Genomic DNA, 12,785 nt, shown 5'->3' with positions numbered 1-12,785 from the left:
TTTGTTTACTTTATTTTAACAGTTTTACAAATGAGGACATCCACAGATTTAGGTTTTTGCCGATTTTGTCAGGTTTAACCATATTTTGGGGACAAATTTGTACCCAAAAGTGAGCAAAGTAGGTAAACACGCCGAGAAACCGGCATATCTTCTGCTTGTTCTTAAAAGCTGAATAATTCTAAATGAACTCTGTTATTTTGACAGGAAAATACAACAAAGAATATGGTTTACATGTAGCGCGTCGATTCAGCGTGGTATGCAAGACTCTCGCTCTCTCTCTTTGCATGTGTGAGAAACACAGCGCTATCAGTAAAGAGACGGCGAGGCGGGCGCCTTCACACTAGTTTACGGTACGTCAAATACAGGTGCGCTGCGTGCTACATACTGCGCATCCATTGAGTACATGACATGATCCATTGAGTGCATCCAAATAGTACAGATCGCTTGACGGAGAGTGAAACTCTCAAGCGCTCAGTCAGCGTGTTTATCGAGTGAACATTTGTGTTGAACGCCTCTCACACACATACTGGCGTGTAAAATCTAAGAATTTATTAGCCAATGGCTAATGTTAGTCATTATTTAGTCGCCCAGAGTAAGATTTAGTCGCATTTGCGAGTGATTTACTCGCAATGTAGAGGGTTGCACTTTAGTTCAAACCAAATTGTCTTATCATAACTACATTATTGTTGGGAAGATTTGCTCTTTATAAACTTTACAAAGTGCAAATACTTTCAAACTTTATACAGTAAATATTGATCGGGCTCTTATATTACTTTGTGTGTGGTTTGCTCTCTGTGCTCATATATTCAGAGTCAACTCTGCACCATCTTCCTTACTGAATACAGATCAACGCTGAATGTTTAGAAATCATTCATACAGCTTTGCCCTAGACCTAGTTAATCATGACATATAATGGCCAAGGCACCTCTACTGTATGCCAGAAAAGCTGTTGTGTTAGCATTTATTGTGCCATGCTTTAATACAAGGTTAAATGAACAGCATACCTGATGATTTCACTATTGTCATTTTGATTGCATGGTCCTTTCTCACCTTGGCCATGTGAAATATGTGAATAACTGTAGCCATAAGTTTCAGACAAAACATTTACAGTGGAATCTAAAATATTTACATTTACATTTAGTCATTTAGCAGACGCTTTTATCAACAAAATATATATTTATATATATATACTTTTTATATATATAATGTTAGCAAAACCCCTTGAATCTGAATCCTTAAGCCACTGAGATTATCTTTTCCACATTTTCTACAGCATGACCCTGGACCGACTCTTCTTTAATGCATTTAAACACATTGTAGACTGTGTAAAAAAGAAAGGGGAAAGGGTTGACACTGACTTCACTTGAAAAGACTACCACAACAAAGAGCCCAAAACAGACTTGCTTCTGTAAGAAGTCAATAAACCATGATTAATAATTTAGCTTCTCTTTCTTTTCTCATAACTCAACACGAAAACACAAATGGGGTTTTACAATGTGCTACACTAAACAGGCCAAGATAGGACATTTTAAAAGCTGCATCAAAAATCTTCCATTTTTCAAACTTTAACATTAGCAAGTGCTACATGTGGTACACAGTGAGATGTTATGGCAACACTTAAGGGACAAGGATGCCATATTTGTTGCTACAACTAGTGTTGTCAAAAGACCCGGTATTTCGGTACCAAGTCGGTACTAAAAAAATTCAAACGTTACGGTACCAGGTTTTTTTAAGTACCGGTGGTACTGAGTACCCGGTCAACCCGGTTCTTGATGCGCTATCCTAAAGCTATCCTCTTCCTGTGTTGCCAAGTCCACGGTCCGCGGGTTGAAAAACGACCCCATTAACGTGGTATTTAGCCCCTGGAATGCGAATTTTAACAGGGGAACCCCGCCAAAACATGCCTATTTTATCCTCAGAACGCGATTGGGCGGGTTTTGTTGTGAAAACCTGGCAACCTCTTCTTAAAAGCAGTGTCGACCTCAAGAGGAGGAAACGCATCAAACTAACAAAACACCCCGATCAAGTTCAAGCAGGTAAGTTTCAATTACATTTTTAATATTTAGAGCTTCTGTTATGATAACTAAGTAATAACTTTTATTACTGTAAAAAACAGGAGGACATAATGGTATTTGCTATTTTTACACACCAGAGGCTTTTAAATGAACTGTGTAACCAAAATATGCGTGTTAGAGAATGTACAAATGTATGGTTAACAGTGTTTATGTCATATCAGTCCGTCAGAATTTATTTAACGTTATTAATAAAAATGTTGTTCAATTAGCATGTTTTTGTGTTTTGCTTTGGTACCGAAAGTGGTACCGAGAACCGTGGATTTTCACTGGTATTGGTACCGAATACTGAAATTTTGGTACCGTGACAACACTAGTTACAACATGGTGATAAATTGGAAAGGCTGGAAGTCCTGTACCTGAGTCTTACTTTTGACTCAAAAGGCCTAAAATGGGGCATTCCTGCAGCTAAGCTCAACCAGTTGCAAATGGAGGTTGCAATGGCAAGGTCATAGGTTTGATTCCCAAGGAACACATGCATTGACAGAATGTATGAATCTTGAATGCAGTGCAAGTTGCTTTGGATAAAAATGCATTAATGTAAATGTGAATGGTTTATATGGCAATGTCTCTCAATCTTTTTCAAAAAAAAAAAAAAAAAGGTTTGAGAGATAACAACTTACTGAGTGCAGAAAAAAGCAACTATATAAAATCCACAATAATTGGCTGGGACATGTACATGATATGTTCACTTCCAAAAGATAATCAGAGACAATTACAATCCCTTAAGACTTTTGTTTTTGGGGTGGGGGGTGGGGTGGGGAATTAGCCTCTGTGAAATTCTAAAAAAGCATGAGAGGCATCGCCAAATAAAGCATACACTTCAACAATGCAATTATGTCTTTGCCCATAATGGTCCAGAAACATCACCGTTCTTGTCCCTGGGAGCTCTAGCTAACAACTCTTCTGCACCATGCTATCCCCGCAGGCAAACACAATGAGAGTGACAAGCCTTCATTAAAGCATCCAAATTCAAATGTTATTCTTAGCCTGGGGAGCACTGAAGCCATATTAAATGAATTCATATGAGACGGGGCCTAGAAGAGAACGGAGCAGCATCGCCCTTCCCTATCTAGTGTGCCAACACATAGGGTCTATTTCACGTGCCACCTTCATTATGGCCATAATCCCTGTGAACAAGCACTATTATGAATTGGAAAACGCTAAGGTTTGCAGTTCTGATTAAAGCTTACGTATCGTTTAATTCAAATGCTTGAGATGACAGACCAGAGATAGGGTGAATAAGTGACTAAATCCGGTTTTGCTGAGATTTAACACCTTATGTGAGCAAAAAAGTGCTAAGAGAAAACAGTATATTAACTTGTGACGAGAAAATAATCTTTAAATCACTGGAAAGTGCTGTTTTTGACACAGTACTGTATCTTGCATGGTTAAAATGTAATGTATCCAGACTATTGCGTATGATGAATTAGCAAGTGTTACTGTGCTACGTTATTGGCTCCCTGGCAAGTGCACTCTCTTACTTCAGCATAAAAGGATTTCATGAATATTTTTAAGCTATGTACACATTGTAGATGTGAAATTCATGTATGTTTAATGCATGAGGCGTGTTACTGTTAAACTCTGAAAACAGCAGAGTCAGCAAGAACTTCTCTATTTTAATCAATTGCATGCGTGCAGATCAACATCTAGTATAGATCTGGGAATCTTTTCAAGCATATAGCAGTTTCTCACAACCATTTCTGCAGTGCTTCAAGAATCTCCATCCCTCATACTTTCAAGAGAAAGCTTTTTCTTTTTATGTTATGGGAAAGTTCAAGGTTATGGTGGTCAGATAAATTAGTGGCAATATGATGATGCAGCACCCTTTTCCTGTAGGTTGATGGCCATTTATTACATTCGGGATGAGGTTAAAGATTTGAAAAGATAAAACCCATCCTAGCTCAGAGATACAGATGACCAATCTCTCATAGTGACTGCATGAGCAGCCCAGGTGCTGTGTCAAAATGGCTGGTGGAATTGGCCTACTCTGTCTCTGGCAACTGAACACATTGCTCTGGACAGCTCTTGGCCAAGCTAGTCACAATTCAATTTCCTGACTCATTCATCAAGCACTTGGGCTGCTTGGGTCACAGGCTGGGCCAGCTCCACAATGTCCCGTTCATCTGAAGTCCGCCATCGATAAGAAGGCATTAGTCTACCTCTGCCAGCTCATCTGAAAGGGCTGGAGAAATCAGGCAGAATTTGTTTTCAATTTGACAACCTGCTGTCCAGCTTAATTCAAAATCGCCCCAAAGCATAGATTCAAGAAGCCAGATAGGAGAATACTTGTATGATGCACAAGTTCACCATTTGGTGGTGTAGTTTGCATTTGAGTGGTGTGACGAAACTAGATCGCTTGCTTGCATTGTAGACTGGAAGCAGAAACTATGCAAAACACTAAATTAAGTTGTTCAACATGCATCAAGGCCTTCACAGAGACTACCAAGATTTGAAGTCTTACCTCATTGTGTAGAGAAGAGTTCCGTTGTCTACCAGCCGCAGAAGTTTATTGGGTGTAGTCATATTGTGGGCTACTGACTTCTTCCCATTGTGGAAGAAAGTATCCGGAGTCCAAATCTTACTGGCAAGCAAGTTGTTAAGTGGAAGGACCTGCATAGGCCCATCAAACTTCAGCCTCTCATCCCGCCAACTTTGCCGGAAGAACACATCAATCGTGTATTCCTAGAGGAGAGAGAAAAAAAAAGAATTAGTCAAGACTTTCTGACAGCCCTTTTTAAACTTCACTTCACCCCCAAGTGTAATGGCATGTGAAGCTCTTCTCCAATCTCGGCAAACGACTCAAGAACAGGAAAAGATTCTGACTTTTTTTCAGGCTTCACATTTAACAGATTTTCCTGTTTGGCTGGCCTTGATTGGTCGAGATGCTTTTCTCAGTTGTACACTTCAATAATTCATCGCATTTTAAGGAGAGATGCAGCCTTGTTGGTGCGAGATCCTTAAGGCTCCTTCAAAAGTTCAAACTCGAATGATTGCGTTTTCACAGCTGTCGCTGGAGGGATAAAACAAGCTTTTTCCAAGAGTTATCTCTCTGACCATATTGCTAACACCGAACAGGGGACACTGTCCTCAGTGAACCTCTGCTGAGTTGGGAATAGAAATCGTCTCAAATCAACAGCGTCTTCTCCAGTGATGAAAATCGCTCATCTTTTAAGGCTTCCATTATTGATGAGGTAATCCTCTACAGGTTCTCTATGGGAACAAACATCAAAATAAATCTTATATGGTTACATTTAATAAGTCATCTAATGTCATGAATAAAAATAGTGGCAAAATTCAAAGTTCTTCAGGAGTTAAAAATGAATGTTGAAATCTTTAGAACGCCACATTAATCATTCAGTAAGATCTGTAACTGAATCTTGTAACTGAGTATGTGACAGCAAACAAATACAGGACACGTCTCTTTTTTTGTTTTATGTTCTGCATTACATCCGAGAACTATGAGCTTTTTGTCATGCTTCACAAGGTCCAATTTGCTGGAAAGATATTTGGGAAGCAACAGACGGGAATCTATGTTGCCCAGTCAATCATAAATGTCAAGAAGCTATTGCACAAAGGGAGAAAACAAGTCAGATAAAACCACTCATTACAAATGCCTTCCAGGCTTCAGTAGAATATTTTGCCATGATGGCAAGAAATCATACCGGCTGTTTCTCAGTGAATGACGGGTTGAGTTTTCAGCATTAAAACGTGTATGCTTGTCATGCGCATGCCGGTGTACATCATTTATGTAGTAAGCTCCAGATTTCTATCTGAAGTTGTTTCAGATTAAAGTTTTGTGAGTACTTCAGTTCCCAAGAAGTAGTCTGCACATCACAAGAAGTGAAAGCTGACACCAAATGACATCTACATCAGAAAGCACAGGAATGAGTTAAGCAGGATTTTCACAATCAAATTCAATGATTATAAAACCTAAGGAAATAAAACGAATACCATTTAATACCAGAATAAACCCAAACAATCTCAAAATGCATCATGTATCACAGATTGTTTTTCATCACTAAGACAGGCTGTGACACACATTGGACGAGGCCTTGGAACTTGAAAACAGGGAGTGGAGTTGGAGTGGACTGATTACAGAATGCTTTGAGCGAGGAGGGGAAATTTATGTTGATTCACTCCATTATACTCACACATACTTCACTCAGAGTCCCGTCAACTCGGCAGAGTAAATCTAGCTTAATTGTCGTCTGTCTTTCCATCCTCAAATTTAAGACCTCTTCAAATGGTTAAATTATTTTTTTAATGCTATTTAAGATATTTAAGACTTTTTACTTCTTTAAAGTTTAATGAATTTAAGATATGTTAATACTGTTTAAGGAAGAAGAAGTGTTTGTAGCCTAGACATTCATTAAAAATATGTCAGGTTGGTGGTGTGCTGTTATTTATTTAGATTTGTATGGTAAAAAAATACTGTTTCTATTTGAAGTGAAAAGTTAAAGTTAGATCCACACAGTAAAAAATTATAGTGATTTTAACAGTAAACAATGTAAACATGCTACCTGTTAGTTCCCTGTTTACAGTATATACAGTGAAAACCTGTAGGTGTGGGAATCTTTAGGCAGCTCACAATCCGTTCAGATTCAGATGTTTTTTTCCTGTCCTTGAGAAATAACTGACTGTGTTTACATGAATTTCACATCATAAACGCATTTTAAAGATGCAAGTGCATTTATCTACTTACACAGTTATGCACAGTCGCGAGCATGCATAAAAACAAACACACACAAAGCACACATAAGCGTTTGAAAACAGCTATCTGTCAATAAGTGAGTTTCATGTATTGCATTTTTATTGCATTCCAAACAAGACAAATTATGCCTATTCAGTGTTTTGTGTTTGTGTGTAACTGGCAGCTAGGGTTGGGCCGATAGACGATGCCATTGTCCATACGATGTTGAGTCGGCATCGTGATTCCCCCACGTCTGCACAGCTTTCGAAGTAAACTCAACCGTGGATGAGCGCGGACGGATGAGCTCGACACATGCACAATTTCACCTACTTGACTTGTTCTGTCTCAACATTCACCTCACGCATGCGCTGTTGTACGCGGAGCACCACGAACATTTCTGATGACAAAAAAAGCATAATCATTGCTAGGAAACATCTCAAGCTACGCATGTAACTATGGTTCCCCAAGAGGGAATGAGACACTGCGTCCTCTATTGGACACTATGGGGAATGCCATCAGCATGACCGGTGTCTGAAGCACGTGTGAAAACACTCCAATCCATTGGACCACTCAGCCCGTGATGTCATTAGCGGCATGCCTGGAAGTATAAGAGGGCAGCTGTAATTCACATCATCAACTTCTTTGTCTGAAGGAGACGTGAAACAGGCAGGAACTAGTCATGGCAAGGGGACACAGTGTCTCGTTCCCTCTCAGAGAACCATGGTAACATGTGTAACCCGAGACATTCCCATTCAAGGGAACTCGCACTGCGTCCTCTAGTGGACACAATGAGGAATGAAATCCCCACTATGCCATGCCTCAGTGCATTGCCTGTCCACCTGGAGAGAGAGCACCAAAAATAGTGACAAACATACACTGATTAAAAAAGGGGGGCACACCAAGACACCTGGACAGCTAAAATAACTTGGGGAAAACGGGGAACCCAACCAAAACTAATATTTTAAGGAGGGACATTCCATTCAACCAAGTTGGGAACACAACTGTCCTCAAACAGGCAATGGAGGCAATGGGCCATCTACTTGAAACCCAAATGTAAGGGAGACAGTCCAATGCATGTGGGATTGCGGGGGACCACCTACTTGGAAATACCCTGAAATCAGGGGAGGCAGCCTAACATATAAAAAAAGAACATCAGGGGGACCACCTACTTAAAGCTCTAGAAGCGGGGAGGCAGCCCGACCATGCTAACAGAAATATTAGGTAGGGAAAGAGCTCACACTCAGGGGGGAGATCTTATCAAAGGAAACCAGCCTCAACCGGTAAATCTTTGACAAAAATGCTTTCCAAATAGGGAGCCTAAAAAGAGACTCAACCTATAGTCATGTACCATCTACTTCAACACCTCAAATTACAAGGGAAACAGCCCAAGGCAAAGAGCAGCCCAAACCCAAACCCATACATGCAGACCAAACAGAGGGAGCAAGGAACTCTACTTCAATATCCACATACTAAGTGAGGGACATCTCGGTCCACTTAAGCCAAAGAGCAGCTAGTTAAAGGGAAACTGTCCTCAGACAGCTACCAACTTTGATGTTTCAGGTGGGTCACCGTAAATACACTGGAGGCAACCCGACCTGAGAAGCTGCTAAGAAGAGAGCAAGGAACACAACACGCATTAAGCATGCTAAGTTCGAGCGTCACTATAATCCTTCCAAGAGCCTTATGTGCTCATGCAAACGCTGGCTACTATCCCTCGGGAGAGAACAGAAAAGAAAAGCTCCTTATCTGTCACTTTCAGTCAGTCTGGCGAATGCATCACACCAGTCGCATTCACTCTCTCATATTACATAGTTTCTATTTCGTATAAAGAATAGAAACAACATGGAATTCCTGTAAAGGCAAAACATTTCCGGTCAGGTCACTTCCATGCTCCGCCTACAAACCATGCAAACAATCTGGCTAACTATCTTGGCAACAGCGGGTCTCGAACCGTGGACAGTAGGCTGTCAATCTCACCGCATTCGCATCACAAAGGATGCATTCGGCATTCAGCATGCATTCCGTACAATGCTAGAATCCCTCGAGAACAGAATCCACTGTTGCGAATGCATCGCTATGAGCTTCTTCAAATCCCATGAGAGGCAAACGCGCTCATGCAATGTCGCGGTTCAATGGATTGGAGTATTTTCACATGTGCTTCAGATACAGAGCACAGTTATGTGATGGCATTCCCCATAGTGTCCACTAGAGGATGCAGTGCGAGTTCTCTTGAAGGGGAACATTGTTTTGTTTACTGTGTCTATCATGGTAACTGCGTGCTGAAGTCGCGTTTGTTCTTGTGCGTATAACGTGGTTTTTCAGTTTTGGTTTGCTAAGTAGTAAGGAGTGGCCAAAGCCAGGTAAAGTACCTATTAACCATGTTTGCAAGTACTTGATAGAAGAAGCAGTTAGCATGTTTAGCGTGGTTGTCATTGCTAGGAAACATTGTTTTGCTTACTGTGTTTACCATGGTAAATGTGTGCTGAAGTTGTTTGTTCTTGTGCGTATTGCGTGGTTTTTCAGTTTCCGCTTGCTAAGTAGTAAGGTTCTCATCTGCTTGTTTTAGTCAATTGTACTCACTAAGTGCTTTCAAATCTCTACTATTACTACTAACACTCGTAAATCACGCTCAGTTCGTTGGAGGCAGTGCAATCCTAACAATCTGCGTACTGTCCTTATGTCCTCTACTACTTTACTCTCTATTCCAATTAGTGTCTGGAACTGTCAGTCTGCTGTAAACAAAGCAGACTTTATTTCATCTATTGCTACTCATTCAAGTCTCAACCTCATGACCCTAAATGAGACCTGGATTAAACCTGAGGACACTGCCAATCCTGCAGTCGTCTTCACTAATTTCACTTTTTCCCACACCCTTGCCCGATTGGGAGGGATGGAGGTACTGGTCTGCTTATCTCAAATGAATGGACATTTGTGATCCAGAATTCAGCAGCGAGAGTGATCTTCAATGAGCTGAAGAAAGCCCACATCACACCTCTCTTCATCAGTTTGCTGTGGCTGCCAATAGCTGGTCACATCAAATTCAAGGTACTGATGTTTGCCTACAAGACAACCACTGGCTCTGCACCAATATACCAAAACTCGCAAGTTCAGACTTATGCACCCTCCAGAAGCTTACGTTCTGTAAGTGAATCTTACCTATTATATTCTATTCTATTTTTTTTCTAATTTATTTAATTAAAAAACCCTGCTTTATGTACTGTGCTTTTTTTAAACAGTGCATAACATAAAATGACCCCTTCAGGGTTGAGGCAGAAGCACCATAGTGAGGTCATTGATTAATCAATATTATAATTATAATTAATGCACATTTTACACATTCATTCTTCTATCTGAATAATACATTATTGCTAATACTGCATACAGGGTTATGCATGAAAGACAATATTTCTCAACAAAACATGGACAAAACAAAAACACATGCAAATATTGTACAACTTAAATATTGCAAAGGCCCTTTGCTATAAACTCATCAGAAATGACACTTTGATGGATGGTGTAGTACACCGCTACTTCTGCTCAAGGTTGTTTTTTCTAATTTGCATATATTTTATAATAATAACATTTGTTCATAGTGAGTACCTACAATACTGATGTTCCCTGTATGTAGATGTTAACTTATGAGTCAGCACTAACATGGTTTCATAAAGTGACAAATAAATACAGCACTATTGCTTCAAGGCAAATCAGAATGGGACAAGAAACAGAAGTTTACTGTTAATGAGAATGATTATGACAAGGTGTTGGTGAAGAACAGAAAGTTGATTGGAATGTGATCAGACAAGCATAGATGTTCCCACATTACAACCCAATGAGGGTGATTTGCTTGAAGCTTCTTCAGCGAGCTGTACAGAGAGCTGTTGTCCTGGTCAGACAAAGAACAAACACGTGTCATAGAGACAAAGCACTAGATGTTAGTGCACATGACCTGATGTGTATATTCTGTAATCACAGCTGTGCTGATATAGAGCCATGACTACGAGTGTGATATTGCCTTTATGCAACAGTTCGACAGCACAAGTGTGTGGAACTACTTCCAGCACAGATTCAAATCTCAAGTTGACAGTTTAACAGATGAGCTCAAGCCTCAGTTACTAATTCAAAATGTCACTTTAGAGATTGTAATGAAAGAACGCAGAGTTGCTTCATTGAAGATAAAAGCTCATTGTATTAAGTAGAGTGTTATGAAAGAAAGATTCAATGAGCGAGTGTAATTACCTGCATATGATAGAGCATTCATTCTTCAACTCAATCTCATTTTCAGAATAAAACATTAGTTTGAATGTCCGCTGAGAAAAGCGATATCTTTGTCATACTATACTTTCATCTGTTAAGGGTTGTAAGGCTGCTTTGATCTCTTGATGAAGCCCAAAATTCAGGAACTTTCACAAAACAGATGTCATGCAACAAAAACTTTCTAATCTAAAGAGAGGATCTCAAAGAAAACCATTTAAATTGTGGTTATTATATCTTAAGAATTTATGATTTTAACCTTTTTATGTTTAGTATCATTCTAAGGGTCTTTCAATTTAAAATGGTCCTTACAGGGTGATTTCCCATGACAGTACTGCTCAGTGCATTTGTTGGCTCTGTCTTACAAGGTGTTGTTGAAAGTAAAAATAACGTCCTTGTTTACAACCTTGTTTCAAAATAAAAGTCTTTGCTACTGAGTCATTTATAAAGACAGTCTCTTGTCGCCAATACCAAATACTATTATTAAATACTATTATTATTTATACACTATATTATTTATTGAACAATAATATTTAATAAACAACAGCAGCTATTATAAAGTTGCTAAGCAATTCAGTCAAAAGTACAAAGGCAGCACTCTGATGAAGCAGTAAAGTTCTAAAGTTATGAAACTTTGCCTCAGGCAAAACTATTTGCTCTGGGACAAATAATAGATTGAGACCAAAGACTGCCCATTAGATTTACTCAAGACAAATTATAGATCATGTTTAACCAATATAGAGTCAGCGGCGAATTCCAGAAGAGCTGGCTGAAGTAAGGATGTTCTCAGCTGGTTCATGAGCGTTGAACAGCCGCTGACGCCCTGGAGCTCACATCACCAAATATATCCAAATTTTCAAATAGGCACTATCTTTATAAATAAAACATATATTTTATGTTTAAACAACTACATTCTCGCCTACAAACTCTTCAAAATACATTCCATAACACAAGAACAGTAGTATTTGTAAAATTTCCACGACCATGATGCTCACTGTGAGAAATTATTTCAGATTATACAAACAGTGAAATGGTTCCTGTGGTGAAACTGGTAGAATATTGCATGGCTGGAAAGACCTCTCAGCCAATCAGATTCAAGGACCAGAAGTAACTGTTGCATAAATATAGTTCAGGTAAAAACAGATTTTAGAACATTTTAATTATACATTAAATACGTTTAAATAATCATTTAATAATTTTAAGCAAAAATAGAATTTGACTTAATTCTCAAATGTTACTACTTTCATTTTGACAGTCATAGTTTTTAACAATACAAATTTGCTTTGGCTTTAATACAATACCAATATAAACCACTTATTTCACTTTATGAAACAGTATGTTGACTTCATAATGCCATGGTTAATTTTCTCACACAATATGAATGGATTTATCCATGAAAAATATATAACTGTTACGTATCCGGTCCATGAACTTCCGTCTGTTAGCCATCAGAGGTCACCCTTTCCATTTCATTGACTCTCGCACTACACACTGTTGCATATCACCCCGGACTACATATCCCATCATTCATTACACTGATTGCACACAGCACTGATTGCACACAGCTGTTTCATATCACTCACTCACTATTTAACACTCCATCTCACTCCTTCTAACGGCCGAGTATTGTATGCGCTTATCGCCAGCAGTGATAGCTACTCTACAGAGCTCTCGTTAGCATCCTAGCCTAGCCTAGCCTAGCCTTGCCTTGCCTTGCCTTGCCTTGCCTGTTTTTCTCGGTTTCTGATCTTCGCCTGTTTTCCTGGATT

General features: G+C 39.3%; 1 protein-coding gene across 1 annotated transcript in view; it reads right to left on the bottom strand.

Annotated features, from left to right (window-relative positions):
• The window catches only part of LOC107732185 (gamma-aminobutyric acid receptor subunit alpha-3-like), a 146,253-nt gene that overhangs the window by 46,491 nt on the left and 86,977 nt on the right, over positions 1 to 12,785 (bottom strand). The window contains exon 5 of the mRNA XM_016543460.1: positions 4,537 to 4,757. Coding sequence (XP_016398946.1) covers positions 4,537 to 4,757 — 221 coding nt within the window. The remainder of the gene's footprint in view (positions 1 to 4,536; positions 4,758 to 12,785) is intronic.

Source organism: Sinocyclocheilus rhinocerous, unplaced genomic scaffold, assembly GCF_001515625.1.
Source record: "Sinocyclocheilus rhinocerous isolate Xijiao unplaced genomic scaffold, SAMN03320098_v1.1 scaffold2564, whole genome shotgun sequence".
Lineage (NCBI taxonomy): Eukaryota > Metazoa > Chordata > Actinopteri > Cypriniformes > Cyprinidae > Sinocyclocheilus > Sinocyclocheilus rhinocerous.
Note: the sequence above shows the minus strand (reverse complement) of the source record. Positions and strands in the feature narration are given on the sequence as shown.